This window comes from Aspergillus stella-maris (genome assembly GCF_047715825.1).
Source record: "Aspergillus stella-maris strain CBS 113639 unplaced genomic scaffold BDV14scaffold_66, whole genome shotgun sequence".
NCBI lineage: Eukaryota > Fungi > Ascomycota > Eurotiomycetes > Eurotiales > Aspergillaceae > Aspergillus > Aspergillus stella-maris.
In genome coordinates, this window is record NW_027396860.1 from 1 (window position 1) to 16,290 (window position 16,290).

The following is a 16,290-nucleotide window of genomic DNA, read 5'->3' on the forward strand; positions in this document are numbered from 1 at the left end:
CATGGTCAACTCCAGGGAGCACAGATGGTCATAGACCTTATACCAGCGATCGGTGAGGCAGAAAATCCGATCAATCTAGACCCTGAGGAGGGGGAGGAGGGCAACCCGATTGTCCTTTAATATACGTACGAGTTCCTTTTGTTTCCCTATGCGAGCACTGCCTACCCATACGTGTTCTGTACAGATCTAGGCATGGCTTGCACCTCTACGTGGTGCTTAGGATTAGTAGCTGTTTGGTAAAACTAAAGCAAGCGCTATGTACATACGTAATCAAGTTCTTTCTGCTGGCAGAATACTAGCGCTTACACAAAAAAACGTTATTGCCCTTTTGTTCGAACAGTATGCCGTAGCTTAGTAATGTTGATCATGGAGTCAACCTGACGACATTTTGCCGATCGGCTTTTCACCGAGAACTCTTCACTAACTGCCAGCTGTACAAGAATTATATTTTTGTGTTGGTACATCTATCTAGATTACAGGTCTAGTACTTGGTGTAGCGCAAGTAGGGCTTGAGCTCGCGAACTTCGCCGAATTTCTTCTTGGCGTCCTCGGTGGACACGGAGGGCGGGACAATCACGTCCTCACCAACCTGCCAGTTGATTGGGGTAGCAATTCCCTTTTGGTCAGCAGTCTGGAGAGAGTCGATGACACGTAGAACCTCGGCGGAGTTGCGGCCAGTAGAGGCAGGGTAGCTCATCATCAGGCGGATCTTCTTGGCGGGGTCGACAATGAAGACAGAGCGGATGGTGAAAGCAATGCCCTTCTCGGCAAGGTTGGCCAGCTCGGACTCGTCAATCATGTCATAAAGAAAGGCAACCTCACGCTTGGCATCGGCAATAATGGGGAACTGAACGTCGCTGTTGGTAACCTCGTTGATGTCCTTGATCCATTCGTCGTGCGAACCGAGGTCGTTGGCGCTCTAGTTGGCTGTCAGTACGATCATCATATAATCTTTCGATAGGCCCATACCAGTCCAATCATCTTAACACCGCGCTTAGAGAATTCGCCCTTCAGCTTTGCGAATGCGCCGAGTTCAGTTGTGCAAACGGGCGTGAAGTCGGCGGGGTGGGAAAAGAGGATAGCCCAGCTGTTGCCGATCCATTGGTGAAAGTCGATCTCGCCTTGGGTGGTCAGGGCTTTGAAGTTGGGAGCTTCAAGCTTGTTAGTATGCCATCTTCGTGAAATTCATTATCCAGACGAACCGGTCGAGCCGAGACGCAGACGTGGCTGCTCCTTGGGAAGATTGCTAACGAAGCGGCGGAGGAGGGGCTGAGCGAGGGGAGCCGAAATGGGGGTCTTGGTCCACGGAGCAGCCTTGGACAGCGTGCACAAGGTTCTAAAAGCTGTACGGGGGTAGAAAGAGGCCATTCTGGAGGATACTAAGACAGTACGAAATCTCAATGGCAGGTAAAACTTGATGAGAGAAGGATGGTGAATGTTGACGCAATCCAGCTTCCGCAAAGCTTCTCTGACCGCCCTTGATACCGCCTTTGATGCCACCTCCTGTGGGTAATTCTCCCCCCACTTGGTTCGTGCTGGAGCCTTGGCGATGTTTACCTGAAGTACACCCAGTACAACATGGACCATGGCTTTCCAACACGTCTCAACCACATCCAAGCATCATACAGGGCTCCTATCAGTGCACTGGCGGCCATGAGGACGAGGTATTAGATGCTGGACCATCTTCCCAGACTACTTGTAGCAGTAAGTCTGACAGTGATGGCACCTTAGAGTGGCAGCCGGGTGATGGCATTTGTCCGCCAACTTCGCAGTTCAACGAGATTTGCTCCTTCCAGTATCATCTTTGGATCAAGACAGCCTCAGCATCTGGGTTTGATGGACGGGATTTAACCTATCTGCTTGATGCTTTCCTCAGCCTGCTGAATGACCTGCCTCCTTTCTACTACGATCCGCCAGAAAGCCTCAAGGCACCAAAGAACCGAAATTACCTACTCATCCTAGAGCACTCTTTAGAAATTGAGAGCACTACCCACCCGGACTGCCGCCAGCGTCAGACGGCCCTCAATCTTTCCCGTCTTTTGGGCGACACAGGGCCAAGATTCTATCTGATACAAACTGAGCCGCCATGGCACTGCATCAACCCCATTGTCTCGAAGCCTTTTCAGTCTGAGTACTTTACAAACATAGTCCTCGCTTGGTCCTATGTTCTATCTTTGGAATGGGTAGATATACTCAAGAAAGTGAATGAGAAGGCTGACATGCTGCATGACCATGCCATGGGGAGACAAGATGCCTTCTGGGACATCGTGACCAACAGCCGCTGGGTTGCCGCAGTGAACGTAGGTGATCGCACCCACTACTAGCCATTTATGCTAAGGCAGGATGGTAATACGAAACTGCGGTGAGCTCCCCCGTCCATGTGATTGTGTTGTGTGGGCTAACGCTTGTGACTAGAGGCGAAGTCTCAGCGTCATCGAACTCATTGTTTGCAATCAATATTCTTTTATCGTTCTGCATATCCAAAGATTTGGAGTACGAATTTCTTGTTGGCTTTGTCACTGTCTTAATGTTGACCAGACGCAACGTCTCCCCTCCAAAACTTCCTCTTCCAAAGACAATCGTGTCTGATGATGCTACCTCGTCAATCGGACTAGAGCAAGCCCCGCTACATAAGCTCTACGACTCGCTCGACAAATGCATGTTCTTGAGCTCTACAGTGAAGGGATTGGATTTATTGCTGTGTAGTGCCTTTTTTGGTCCTTCCGTTCCTTGTACATTACTGGGGCTTCGAATTTAGGCGTTCGCAAAGCCCTTTCGGTCGATGACAAGATCAGTAATCACCTGCTACTCAATGCCGTAACCCAACTACACCCTTATCTGACCATTTTCTGGGCAAGTGCTTTATGCACTGGTCACGAAAGCATGTTTTTCCACGAGGCATTTACCTTTACAGTCCCTACACCTTCCCACCGCCATATGCACTAATATAAGCCAAACTTTTCATCAGGTGCCATATGCCTCCAAGCCCTATGACGACTCGATGACCTTGCGCGTGCAAGGATTCCAGACTTCCTACTACTGTCGACCAGACTCATAGACACGAATGTCGAGCTCGAGAAATAGAACTCCTTCCTATCTCCCAGCCCGGAGAAAACGAGCCAGACAACGAGTACGTCTTCCCTTCCTCTCCACCTTCACAAGAACAGTCCTAACAACAGACCAGCAGTCCTCTCCGTAACAAAATCCGCCCAAAGACAATCTCACTACGCTACTTCCCTCCTTTTTAACTGGCATAGAATCCACGGGGACGGTCTCTGGCTTGATGACGGCAAGGGTGACGTCGAATATATTCAAAGGCTTCAATTGTACCCTTGGATCTGTGACCCTTGGGCCTCTGGAGATTTTGCACCACCTAGGGAGCCCCAGCCGCTTATCACTTCTGCTGAGGATATACCTACATGGAGGGCTAGTGTTGGGGAATGTTGTCAGGACTTGGAGGGTGAGTAGGCTCTTGGCTCTGAGGATTCTACACGGATACGCGATACATTTGTAAATTTGCTGTAATCTTGGGAATTGGGTATGGGAGTCCGGGGGTGGTTATAATGGTCGGCTCCGGAGTTGGTTGGACGGGAGGTTTATCTTGATTCAGCATTTGTTTGGGTAGTTCATAAATGTTGTTGTCTTTTGTGATCATAGCTGACCATTGAATTAGCGAAGCTTTCTTTTCGACGCATCGATATAGAAATTGACTTCGATGAATAGAAGTAATACATCTAGTTCTTAGAACACTGAGTGCAATGTCCAGAACGGCTCGAGGATTCGGGACCGTGGTTGAGATATATATAACCAGCAAAGTTAGCCACCATGGAAAGAAGTTCGGAATGTGAAGCAAGAACACGAGTATGAACGTAAAATTGAACTCTGATCAAATTTTACAAGGACCAACGGTGATGAATACTATACGATAGAGTCCCTGCTTATTTCGGTAGAAGAGCGATTTGGCGGGTCCACCAGTTCGCGATTGCCTCGTTGGAGAAGAGCACGAGGCCTCCTTTTACGATTGCGGACTTGGATTTTCTCTATAATGTAGTCATCCATGTTCATTGGACTGTAGACATGGATAGCACACGTGCTGCCCATGGTCGAGCAACAAGGCTGATGAACAACCGTGGACGCACCAAGACGACTCGGACTCGGGCGAGCTCCCCCGCCCCCAGGACCCGGGCCACTTGCCAGGCTACCTTGGAAAGTCGAAGAACCTGCCATTTTCTTGCATGATACCAGCGCCGCTGGGGTGTTTGGAGGCTTGAAGGCCAACTGCAGTCCTTATCGAGCGGTTCGTGTTCGACGAAGATCATTCCTGATAGGCTCGTGACGCCAGGCTCGTATTCGCCAAATAGGCTGGATCTGCAGTGTCATGATTCGCTCAAAGCCTCACCTCCCTAAAGGTATCCCTCGTACACGAGGAGCCATAAATATGGCCTCGTTTCCCCAAGAACGGCCTCCCCGAGCAGACTTTTTGTCAGAATGGAGGCCGCCAACAAGAAGAATAGAATGACACTTCCTGTGCCCAAACTTTCTCTCCGGCTGTATCGTCGCTGCGTCAAAGGCCGAAAACAACTATTCTCAGAGTCCGATACTGCTTCTGCAAGCTATTTTGTGACAAACCCTGTCCCACACAAACACAGTGATAGCTGGAAGCCAGTATTCTATCGTGGTGACAACCCCAAGTACAACCCAGAAACATCTGCAATCGGACGTGCCCGTCGATCTGGCATGTGGGGTTCGTTCCGGATATGGATAGGCGACGGCGTGAAGGAGGTTCTTGAGAACGATGATCGAAGACGTCGGAGACGGAGCGCAGAAAGGAAGAACAAGTGGAGGAAGAGGTTTAGCAAGGCAGAGAAGGCAATTGACGTCGAGGAAGAGCAGGCCGTGCGAGGCAAGGTGGTATTGTATCGGATGCGAAGGGCTGTATTCTTCGCTCGACGTGTTGATTGGGAGTTCGAGGGCGTGTGCTATCGTTGGACAGGGACGAGGATGTTCGCTAGGGGGGCTCTGGGAAGCATCAAGGGATGGTCACATAGTATGAAGGTGAGGGCTTTGATCATTCTTGGTGTCGCTCTGACCGATGTGTTGACTCTGCGTAGCTGGTTCGCATTCCCGATCACGCACTGATTGCAACATTTGAGAAGAATCGAGTAGCATCGCGAAAGACAGTCAGAACCGGCATTCCCCCAAATAAGAGCAAGACGCCTTTGGGGATACTCAGGCTTTATGACTGCCCCGATCGTGATCTCAAACAGCTTGGGTACCTACTCGCAAACTTGATGGCACAAGTTGACGCAGCTGGCACTGTTCCAAGCGACATGAAGGACAACGAGAAGGACATCAATCCTGATGGAGCACATTCGGGCAATCTGACTGAGGAGGCGATTATTTTTAGCTGTTGGGTTGTTGTTGAGGCTGAGCATCGACTGCGCGCGAAGATCCCTGACTTTTTGGAGGAGGTTGCTGAGAACATGGAGGGGGGTTAATTTTCAATAGTTTAGTGGTAGTAGTAGTGTATTCATTGTGGTATCATAGATTACAGTTGTATGGTCTCAGACCAGTTGAAGCGCAGAAAGGAAAGAAGCAATCGCTAAGAGCACATGACCCGTCAACTCCGTCGTCCAACACAACTCACTCACTCACTCACTCACTGACATGTCGCTGCTGCAAAGATTGCTTCCAGCTGACTCCGACGTATGTCATCATATTTGTTTTGCATCCAGTGGCACGTCTGCACCCATCTCACTGCTGGGAAATCTGCCTCATAGCCTACCAGAATGTGCTGCAGATGGTTCTTCACTGACATGTCGTCTGCCGCTGTCCAGGCCATAACAAGCGAAACTGGCATGAAACTCACTCCAAAAGGCCGGTATCGGTCCGCAAGCTGAGCCAGCCAGATAGTTTCGCTAATCAGATCGGATGCTTCGTCAGCTAGTGAAAGGCTAGCCGGGTCGAAGATTCGCGTCATAAGATTCAACACAAGAGCGAGACAGATCAGCATTGAATATGCGGCTTGCGGACGGGTATGGAGTCGTGCTGATGGATTTGGGCTCCCGCTAATCTCCATGTCAACAATTCTATCCAGCACCGAGCGCATTACAACACAGTCCGCGATGAGTTGGTTATAAGCGGTGTGGATTTCAACCAAATGCAGACCCGGGTCACGAAGCCATTGTGTGATTTGTGCCATCACATAGAACTGGAGGCTTGGAATGCCCCCGCCGCTCGTGCTGCGAATTGGTCGTTTCGGTTCGTAGGATTTGGCGATTGCCCAAAACCAGGGTCCCAGAGGAGTAGTGGGATCGATAATACTTTGCATGACCTGCGAGCGCGATATAAGTTACTGTCCGCAGAAGGAGACTGCTCCTGTCTCAAGGTGTTCATACCACTGGCATACTGAGAGTGACGATCATATTGTCTTCGAATTGACCTCTCCCCGACTGCGAAACCGCTGCGTTAAGGATCTGAGCGAGAACCTCTCCATGATTGGCAAAATGATCGTCAGGCCGTCCAACCCAGCTCTGTAATGGTCAGTCGCCATCCATCGTGTTATGCTTCGCTGACGGGCTTGTACTGACCTGGCAAATCATCATTAGGTAGATTGCGCACACCGTGTGTATTGACTTTGTTTGCTCCGGGTCACTCAGACACGTCCTTAAAGCCTTCCAACCCTTTACATACTTTCCCATTGCGTCTTGGTGGTTTCGGTGCGTCCGCAGTGTTTTCACAGCACTAGTAACCGCGCCTATCGCCGCATCCAAAGCAGGGCTGGACCCCATACGACGAGGGAGATTTTCAAGAAACGGCCCATACCACGTCACATCGTATCGAATATCGGTGACTTCGAGTACTTCGATAAATTCCCTGGCAATATCTATCGTGTCGCTGCTGGGAACACGTGCCGTGTGCGATAGAACGATAGTGCCTTGGCCTTTGGAGTAACCCTCCTTGAACTTGAACCGCCTCTGACCCGACCCCACGCATGGTATTTGAAGACGAGCGCACCTTGTGCACGCCGGTTTGAGTTGATCGCACTACTCATGTTTAGTAAGAATGTCTTTGGAATGAATGAATCTGCGGTACGTGATACCTTTTTCTTTTGCCGGCGACAAGCGTCGCAACCTCGACTCGACGGCACGCCCGGCATACTGTGACACTTCTGGATTGAGGCTACTTTACCCTTCAACGCACGAGCTTCGGGGGAATCGCGGTTTATAGTGATTACCGTGGAGCTATCCCTGAGCTAAACAAAAATAAGATGGCGCCTGGCACTCATTTAACGATTAAGATTCTTATTGACTGACTCGCGTATACTAGCTTGGCCGTTGCATCATTTGTGCACTTGGCGGCAACTCTGCGCCTGCCTGCGCTGACCATCTGCATGGCCTACTCCAAGCCACGCTGACTGACGGTAGAATTCGATCAATCAGCTTCAAAGAGCCAAACTTTGTCGAGTCTTGTTCCTAACTTTCCGAATCTCCGACTCTCCGGTCTTCGTACTTGAAACGCTCCCTAGACTGTCGTACTTCTGAGGCACAGTGTGAAAAATCCAACAAAAGCACAAGACGTGTGATTCATCTAATCCGCCCCGAGGCTGAGTCCGGAGTCCGGACGACGTGCCGACACTTAATCGACGCTCCACCGACGAGCCAAAACCCAAAGAATGGTAGGATTTGCGATCATCCGTTTCCCAATCTTTGCTTGTGCCCAGATTCAATCTCCACCAAGACGCCAGCAGTCGGGTTTATATCCACATTTGGTTCTTCCTGTCGATTTTGGCCCCATCTGCTAGAGTATCGCTGGCAGATGTCTCAGATACTGAACAATGCTTCAAGGCTCAAGCGAGCGATAGTCAGGCTGTGTAACCTCGTTGGCCCCTTTCCTGGAGATCGGCACCGCCAAGCAGAAAACCAACAGATGTTGACAACTTCTGGCCATCTTCAGGGGCTCGTTGGGACGCCGTCTGGTTGGCCAGAAATTAACATCCCTCCACCACGCCATCCGTCGAGTTCGCTTCTTGATTAGTGCTGCTGGCTCGTGCGTCGGCGGAACACTGCCCCCATCGCCGAAGCTCATTGCTTCTCTTGTCTCTTCAGAGAGAGGGAGCCTCGCAAGGCTGAGTTTACTCAATAATGTCGGCTTATTCCATTTTACTTTTTATGGAATGCAGAGTCCACGTTTCAGGAATGCCCCTGCGTTTCCCAAGGCCCAGAGTACGCATGGCACGCGGGAAGTGGACGGGAACATGGCGTGTCCTTGACGACCTTCCAGATTGGATCTTGGGCGCGTTGACTAGGCTGAGATCCTTGCAATCCAACCCTTTGCGAGTGTTCGCGACCGGTCCGTCACCCCGCGGCCCCGCGCGATCCAAATTTGGCACCGGTCCATGCAGTCTGCAGTTGCTCAATGCTCAACCACGTTTCCTTTGACACCCGTCTTGGGACAAACACGTTATCTTGGTCCAAGCCACTGAGGTCACCCCGCAGAAACCTTGTATTTCCTTCTCTGCACAGTGCTTGGCAAAGCGGCTAGTGTGCTGGAATTCCCCCCTCTGGCACATGTCTCAAACCCAGAGGACTGAGCAATCTCGCGTGGAACCCAATAATAGCACGGTAGCATCGAGGCTGCAGCAAAGGCAGAGCATCGGCGGCCCCAGGCTCCCTGGTCTCAGCTAATCACATCGCCAGACCCATCATTTGATCTTGTGCCGTGCCGTCACTGCCGTACGACTGAGCTGGCGGCTGGACGCCTTGCAGATGACCAAGACTCTCAGCTAAGACTCAAGTTTATTCATCCCTCCGCCTTCATCCTCCGCCGTTGATTTCACCCAGTACGGCTTACTGGTGCTAAATCTAGCGGCGATAATTCCCCGTAATTCCCGTCATCCTCACTCTCCTGGCATGTTGGAGAGCAGTTCACGATCGTCTTAGCTAAGATTGGCCAGACTCCAAGGGTGTCTTCACTTGAAGTATCCTGAGGGCCGGAACGTGGTCGCCACTTGCACTGCCGGAGATTTACATTTGACTCGATAAATAGACCCCGCTATCTCTTGTCTTGAACGTTCATCAGACGGCAACAATGATTGGCCGCTGATGAAGAAACAGATGTACGCTAACACACTAACGATGTGACTAAAGGCATCAGCATCCCGGCCTTTCCTTCTGGTCAGTCTATTCTTGAACGTTCTTCCTTGTAGTCCTAGCTCGCAACTAGATATCTGCTCGATGGGCGCCAAGCGCCATCTGGCCTCCATAGCCCTTTTTCATGCTGGGCCAAACCTCCGATGAGGACACCTGAAGATAAATAAGGCTAGAGCTGAAGTATTCAGCGCCGTACGATCCGTCGCCAGTGGCTGCATCGCAGTACGGGGACTTCCGACTCTAGATTTCATTGTATCGCCGCATCTCATGCCGCTCACATGGTCGTATTTGTCCTTGAGGTTCTAGCTACGAAGGAAGTCTCTCAACGTATAACATCCTAATCTTTCTCACATTTGGATAGACTATTCTGTGGGCCTGGCACAGCGCCCTGCGCATTGTGTTCACCTCCATATCAATATGGCTCTCAAATGACCTATTGATGACGCTACTCGACCTGGCCGTCCTTTCAGATGGGTCGCTACCTGTCCCCTTTGAACCTCTTCATCTGGCATGGACGATTGTCTGCATAGTCAAGGGTGGAAATCGATACTCCAGAATACATTTCAGTCTTAGCGCCTGCTGGAGCTCTCTAGCCCTATGTGTTTCCTACTCGCCGAACATGAAAGGAGCAACCAGACAGATGACAAATCGTACCTTCCATCCTGAACACACTCCCTGGTTGCTCCTGCATTTTATGGTCATCTTCCATTATGGATGCGGCTTCCTGATCGTTTCCTCCAAGCCACTGGAACACGAAGAGAGAGCCGCCGGCCATGAAGGATCATGATCCACCGTGCATACTGCGGAATTTTGGGGTGACTGACAATCGTATCGGAGATCTCTAAACTTCAAGGACTTGAGTTCCGAAGGGGGTCAATTTTCATTCGATTGTGCGCCAAAGGGCTAGAAATTACAACCAATCCTCCCGGCTCTCAATTCCGCCTGTCAATCCTAAGCCGGACTGCCATAACGGTGGAATTAGTTTTCTCTCCCATCGTCAAGCTGTGGTTGAATGCTATTTCGAGACTGTTTCTCTCATATCCCACATCGTCTTTCCACTATTTGGCAGCATGCCCAGCCCGCTTCAACCAGATACACTGGCAATGCCGCAAACAAATATAGATATGGAATACCCATTTCTAGATCCTCCCAGGATGAAGCAGAATTTTACGATCGAGGCCGACCACAGACCATCGGCTTTGCCTGATGCTATTTCTCACAACAGTGATTACTCGGATGAAGAGAACAATGAACGACATCAAGTGGTGGGGTACCCCCAACCTGATTCTTGGTACGTGATGCATCACGCACTCTCACATGCGGAAAACGAGCTTGCTAACCCATTATGCTCTCTCTATAGCCGATACAAAGGCAACCCGGTCAAAGTCATGATTGGCCTTCATCGAGATCTATACCGTCCCCAAACCACTGATCAAACAAGAAACCACTGGTCTGTGTAGATCAATCAACCGTAACCTAGTACTCAAGTTTCCCAAGGTCGACGAGGACGTTGGCCATACGGTCGTGATCTATCTACATACCGGGCGCTACGAGACTCTAAGGCCATGTTCCGCAAATGCGCCACCAGGCATGACCAGACAAGAACTGGAATTCAGACGAAGCATCCAAGCATACAGCGCGAGCGTAACTTACGGTATACACGGCCTAGCTAATCTGGCTTATGAGTTTATCCAAATCTTCGACAAGAACTTGGAGATCCGTATGCGCGGCAACGTCCCAGACCTGATGAAGCGCAACAGAGTCACTGCCTACCTCGAGCGCAAAATGGCGGGGGCATTCAAGCAAAGTCCAGATGTATTCAACCATGCCAACTTCGTCAAAGACTTTGGCAAGGACCCAAATCTCGATCCATTCTTTTGGGAGACCATGGTCGCTACCTTCAGCGACAAGATCAGCGAACTTCAGACCTGCAACCTGCTCAAGGATAAGATACTGAAGATTAACCCGCCTATTCCAGCCGCCGTATCAATAAAGGAGACTGAAGACAATCTCTTTCTTAATGATGAATGCTTAAACGAAGGAATCGATGAGGGCGAAAAAGAATATTTCCCAACTCCTGATACACCGAACTATCAAGACACCTTCTGCGGAAACGGAACCGAGCTATACCAGTTCAAACAAGAGGAATCACAACGCCTGCGCGGTCAAACTCAAAACCCTCAGATCATTGTTAATGTACCCATGGAAAAGCCCGGACCTCTCCAAGAAGACGGTGCGAATGACCAAGCTATAGAGGCTATCCATCATCCATTGTTCCCTCCAAACTTCTTTTCTCGCGCCGCAGAATTCAAGAGTTCTTCTCCGACAGAGTTTACACCGGATTCGAGCTCTGGGGAAACCACTCAAACGTCTAGTTCTGATGGAGGTACGCGAAGGTCCGATGGCGTACCCGCCTAGTGTTCTTAGGATCCATGTTCCAGTATGTCTAGGGGCCGAGCGGGCATCTCGCCGGCGGCTTTAATACCTGATGTACTGCGCGGAGTTTGGTATCTTGAGATATGTATGTGGGACTACTTGCTTTCGTGGTTGGAAAATGGACTTGGTGGTCTGTGGACAGGAAGAATATGTTCTACGTTTTATGGGTGTTCTACGTTTTATGGGTAATTGCTAGATACTGACTTGACTTGACTTGTTAGTTTTAACTTACTAATTATAAGAGCTTTATGATTGACCGACCTGTGGTCTGGTCTACGTGATCCGTTTGTATAAGGTATGCTGAAGCAATAGCTGGTCCTGGCCGTGTACGTTCAGAAGTAGGCTTTGTAGGTATAGCTGTGAATATGTACCTAGAAGTGGTAGTACCGCTCTGCGGCTTACGGCTTTACGCACCTACTTAGACTAACTTAAGGATCGAGGTATATGTGGTAGATGATGTCCAACAAAGTGCCTATACTAGCTAGGTTCCCAGATATACTACGCACAAGGTCATTTTGCGGTTGCCGGTCTGTAGCAAACATATAAACCTATGATCATCGGTGCGATCCCTTCAAAAGCAAGCTCGATTGGAGCTTGATCGTATCAAGCATTCTCTTGGTGTCTCCCATGGGTTTCATGGTCAAATTGTCTTAGAGCACTTTGGTTGTTTCCACGGACAGCCACCATCGGAGATCAATTGGTCTGGCTTTTTTCAAGCCTCTTATCGTTAATATTTGAGCTTGAAGAATCATGTTAATCGGGATGCATATCCACTCTCGGCCTTTGGTTAACCCAGTGCTCTTCTAGGATGCACGGGTGATGTGCGCTCAGTGGAAATGAAGATAATGTGGGCTGCATCTGTAAGCTAGGCTAACAGGAGTGTTTTGAAGATATTTCCACTAGCTCCTGCTTAACATGTATTCACGACGCTGTTTACGGAGCAGAAGCATCCTCCGAGTCCGACAAGAGCTGGCTTCGACAGCGAAGTTTAACACCTCGAGAGATCTTGGTTTCAGCCTAATCCTATTCTCTCAGGTGTAGTCCACCAATCCGATCGTGTTCGAATATTCTCCGATTCTGTTTGTCTCTAGACCTAGCCACTGGCGAAGATGTGCGTGGGTATGAGGGCGGATCCGTAAGGCAGCATTGAAGAGTTTCTGCGTAACATGACGTTATCCCGGAGCACGGGACAACGTAGGATTCGCCTTAGCGTCAAGCCACAGTGGTCCATCTATAGTGATCTGGACAAAGCATCTGACAAGATATTTGGGTGTAGTGAGGCTGTTAGCTATAGGTCAAGATGAGAGCAGTCGGACGACGGATGAAATTGGTATCCGAGAAGCAAGGGCCTATGGCAGCTGGATGACGGGAATCGGGGGAATCATCAAGTTAACGTTATTCTGGAGATGCTGGAATTGGGCCAAAGAAGAGGAAGAAGGAGAAGAGAGTGAGGCTCGTATTCGATAGTGTTAGTCCTGATTGGGAAGGGAGGGGGCCGAGGCATCGGGGTTAGCGGTGTTACTTTTACTGTTGTTCTTTCCTCTCCAGTCGGCGACTTTCAGGTTACTTCCTGTCCTTCCACTCCTTCCACTGTCCTTCTCTCTTTTCTCCCACAACATGCTCTGCTATAAACATGCCCTTCCCTCGCCCCTCTCTCCCCACTGATCACCACCACCTCACTTCCATCTCAACCATGTCAACTCAGCCGCTCGACGATATGCCCGAGTCCTCCCAGACTCTGGCCGAGAAAGACGCCCCCGAACCAAAGCAGGAGGAGGTCCGCCCTGAGTACCCTGACGGTGGCTGGAGAGCCTGGAGCGTTGCCTTGGGCACCGCTGGTATCATGTTCAGTACCTTGGGTTACGTCAACTCTTGGGGGTGGGTATACCTCGTCCTACTTGTACCATCCTCACTGATCTTTTTAGTGTCTACCAGGCATACTATCGAGTCAACCAGCTTCGTGAGAACTCCTCCTCGGCGGTCTCTTGGATCGGATCTATCCAGTCATTCTTCATCTTCAGCTCCTCGCTCGTTGGCGGTCCGCTGTTTGACCGCTATGGCGCCAAGGTCATATATCCCCCCGCGGTGGTCTTTGTCTTCACCATCTTCATGACAAGCTTGTGCAAAGAGTTCTATCAGTTTATGCTTGCTCAGGGAATTCTCGGCGGTGTCGCCCAAGGCCTCGTCATGTCGCCTGCCCTGGCAGCAACGCCCCAGTATTTCAACAAGAAGCGTGGTGCCGCTATGGGCATTGCCGTTGCCGGCTCATCGATTGGTGGTGTTATACTCCCAATTGCCTTGAATCGCATGCTCACAAAGACTGACCTTGGTTTTGGTTGGTCTGTCCGAATCGAAGCCTTTCTCATTCTCGCTGTCCTTCTCGTCTCCTGTCCTCCGATACGCGCCCGCGTACCCCCGCGGAAGAGCAATTTCCTCCTGCCGAGCGCTTTCAAGGATCTAGGTTACACCACACTTGTGATTGGCGCATTCCTGTGCTTCTTAGGAATGTATCCACCGCTCTTCTATCTTCCATCCTACGGGATTTCGCAAGGGATGAGCCAAACACTCGCATTCTATCTCAGTGCCATTCTCAACGCGGCATCTTTTCCTGGCCGTATTGTTCCAGCGCTTTTGTCCGACAGGTTTGGCAAGCTCAACACATTTGCGGGCGCTGGAATAACAACCGGCATATTGACGCTCTGCTGGCAGCGCGTTGAGGGCAATGCTGGGGTCATTGTCTTTTCCGCTCTTTTTGGCTTCTTCTCCGGGGCGATCATCTCGGGTGGAACCGTTGCCCTAGCCTCCTGCACCCAGGACGCGAAGAATATTGGCACCTACATGGGTATGGGCATGGCCTGGACCTCACTTGGGTCACTGATTGGACCCCCGATCAGCGGTACCTTGGAGGACACCAAAATGGGCTATGATGCGGTCGCAATATTCGCCGGTACTGCGTCGCTTCTTGGAGGTCTCTTTGTACTGCTTGTAGTGAAGCCCATGAGTGGATTCAAGATCTTGTCAAGGGATTAATCCAATTCCCAATGCCATTCGAGCTTTTCATGTTCTCTGTGAAGAGAAAGGTCCCTGTGGGCCATAACGTTGCTAGAGCATTTTATGGCTTATTTGTTTCTTTCAAAAACGTCGCTGCAATCAATGGAAACAGCATGTTCTGTTTCCTTTCATACTGACCTGTTTTCTCTTTCATCCCCTTGGGGCTTCGAATTGTAAAGAAGATACGTGTAAGACCCTTCGCTAAGCGACAAGGTACCACCTCTCTCTTCGACTTCTTTCTTCGGTGACTTGTCTATGGATTTTCCTGCGGTTTAAAGACTGGCTTGTGGCATTCGGCGGCGGGAGACATTGTAGTGTCTGCCCTCTCTTCAACTTTCTCTGGTTAATCTCATCATGAGCGATGCTAATTCTGTTATGAGCAGTACTGAGGAAGAAAATCGCCAATCTGTCCCTAAAGCGTGCGGCAATCCCAACCATGCGTTCTTCACCTACCCGCGGCTATCGCCCCCCACACTGCCACCTCCCACTTCAATCGTTGGCGAGATCATGCAGACTTATACTCACGAAAATGAGCTGAATCGCGCCTTGGTCAGAGCTTACAGACCTCCTTTCCGTTGGGCGTCGCCCAATACTGTTTTTCTCAGTTCATGGCTCTTCCTTTCGAGATCCGCTGTATGATCTGGGAGATGGCCGTGCCATGTCGGGCATTTGATGCGACGTCTATAGAAGATCTAAACTATAGATACTTCGGAGCCCGCAGTCCTCTATTTCCTACCCCTCATCTTGCTCATGTCTGTCGAGAAGCACGGGAGATTGTAATGCCCAGAGGCAGTCCGGTTAGCTTATGGCGGTTTTCCAACGGGCCAAAGGAAGGCTCGATGTACTCCCTATGTGGTAAAATGGTCGGGGCCGGCTTTTTGATGCCCACTGACCGTCCTGTCTATTACAAGGGATCACCAAGTGGGGAGAGCCTGAGGTTTAATGGCCACTTTCTCCTTGCGAAGGTCAGAAAGCTGATAGCTCCTCGAGTTCTACCACGCAAATTGAAAACCCAGGAAGTGGGCGTCTATTGGCCCTGGTGCATTTTCAACTCCGACCCTCAGGACCGGAAGGCATATATAGAAGAGTGGTGCTTTCTCACTGAACTAGACGGTATAAAGACCATCTTTGTGATTTCCCGAATCGGATATATCAGGCTCGAGCTTCAAATGGACCCAGAAAGGAGCAAAAGCATTCCACGTGCCGACGAAGCAACCGTCGACGTAATGGTCGACCTCTTCGATGACCAGCGCATGGCAGAACTCTGTTCCCTCGCCAGCCACCCCAGCCACGAGGACCCCGAGAACAGTCTACCCAAGGGCTCGTATAGCGCAGACTCGGACTCACACAAATGTACCAACTGCGAGCGGCAATATTGGCACACCAACACAAAGGCACAGGTCCAGCGGTTTTGGCTCGACCTGCACGCAGACGAGCTCGACGAGTCTGAACAAAGGGATTTTTTTTCGGATGAGGATCGCTATAACCCTCATCATCCGTGGGTTATGGATAAGTTGGCCAAAGCACCGGAGTTTCGGCCTGCCGTGGTGTTTACTTTTATTCCGGTCGTTGGGGGCAGGATTCTTGATCAGAGGGAGTATGAGCCGTTTGCTGGTTGGAGGGACATGACGCCTGATCGGTGAGCCCAAGT

General features: G+C 50.4%; 7 protein-coding genes across 7 annotated transcripts; 4 read left to right on the forward strand and 3 right to left on the reverse strand.

Annotated features, from left to right (window-relative positions):
* Nucleotides 1-298: 298 nt before the first annotated feature.
* On the reverse strand, nt 299-1,414 carry BDV14DRAFT_180648 (peroxiredoxin). Its single transcript, XM_073769945.1, has 3 exons — nt 1,203-1,414; nt 970-1,151; nt 299-919 (listed from the first exon to the last, which is right to left on the reverse strand). The coding sequence occupies exons 1-3, from the start codon at nt 1,366-1,368 to the stop codon at nt 482-484; spliced, it is 786 nt and encodes a 261-aa protein (XP_073624240.1). The 5' UTR covers nt 1,369-1,414; the 3' UTR covers nt 299-481.
* Nucleotides 1,415-4,488: 3,074 nt separating this feature from the next.
* BDV14DRAFT_203847 (uncharacterized protein) lies at nt 4,489-5,498 on the forward strand (the record flags this gene model as incomplete). The annotated part of the gene is made up of 2 exons (XM_073774383.1): nt 4,489-5,055; nt 5,112-5,498. The coding sequence occupies 2 exons, from the start codon at nt 4,489-4,491 to the stop codon at nt 5,496-5,498; spliced, it is 954 nt and encodes a 317-aa protein (XP_073624241.1).
* A 14-nt stretch (nt 5,499-5,512) lies between these two features.
* Nucleotides 5,513-7,253, reverse strand: BDV14DRAFT_180651 (Zn(II)2Cys6 transcription factor domain-containing protein). The gene is made up of 4 exons (XM_073769946.1): nt 7,103-7,253; nt 6,591-7,046; nt 6,399-6,533; nt 5,513-6,334 (listed from the first exon to the last, which is right to left on the reverse strand). The coding sequence occupies exons 1-4, from the start codon at nt 7,157-7,159 to the stop codon at nt 5,660-5,662; spliced, it is 1,323 nt and encodes a 440-aa protein (XP_073624242.1). The 5' UTR covers nt 7,160-7,253; the 3' UTR covers nt 5,513-5,659.
* A 441-nt stretch (nt 7,254-7,694) lies between these two features.
* BDV14DRAFT_180653 (uncharacterized protein) lies at nt 7,695-8,400 on the reverse strand. The gene has a single exon (XM_073769947.1). The coding sequence runs from the start codon at nt 8,086-8,088 to the stop codon at nt 7,843-7,845; it is 246 nt and encodes an 81-aa protein (XP_073624243.1). The 5' UTR covers nt 8,089-8,400; the 3' UTR covers nt 7,695-7,842.
* Nucleotides 8,401-10,551: 2,151 nt separating this feature from the next.
* Nucleotides 10,552-11,837, forward strand: BDV14DRAFT_126242 (uncharacterized protein). Its single transcript, XM_073765987.1, has one exon. It carries the CDS (start codon nt 10,743-10,745, stop codon nt 11,568-11,570), a length of 828 nt encoding a protein of 275 aa, XP_073624244.1. The 5' UTR covers nt 10,552-10,742; the 3' UTR covers nt 11,571-11,837.
* A 1,444-nt stretch (nt 11,838-13,281) lies between these two features.
* BDV14DRAFT_203850 (MCT family MFS transporter) lies at nt 13,282-14,618 on the forward strand (the record flags this gene model as incomplete). Its single annotated transcript, XM_073774384.1, has 2 exons — nt 13,282-13,466; nt 13,514-14,618. The coding sequence occupies 2 exons, from the start codon at nt 13,282-13,284 to the stop codon at nt 14,616-14,618; spliced, it is 1,290 nt and encodes a 429-aa protein (XP_073624245.1).
* Nucleotides 14,619-15,499: 881 nt separating this feature from the next.
* On the forward strand, nt 15,500-16,282 carry BDV14DRAFT_203851 (uncharacterized protein; the record flags this gene model as incomplete). The annotated part of the gene is made up of 1 exon (XM_073774385.1): nt 15,500-16,282. One exon carries the CDS (start codon nt 15,500-15,502, stop codon nt 16,280-16,282), a length of 783 nt encoding a protein of 260 aa, XP_073624246.1.
* Between the last annotated feature and the right edge of the window lie 8 nt (nt 16,283-16,290).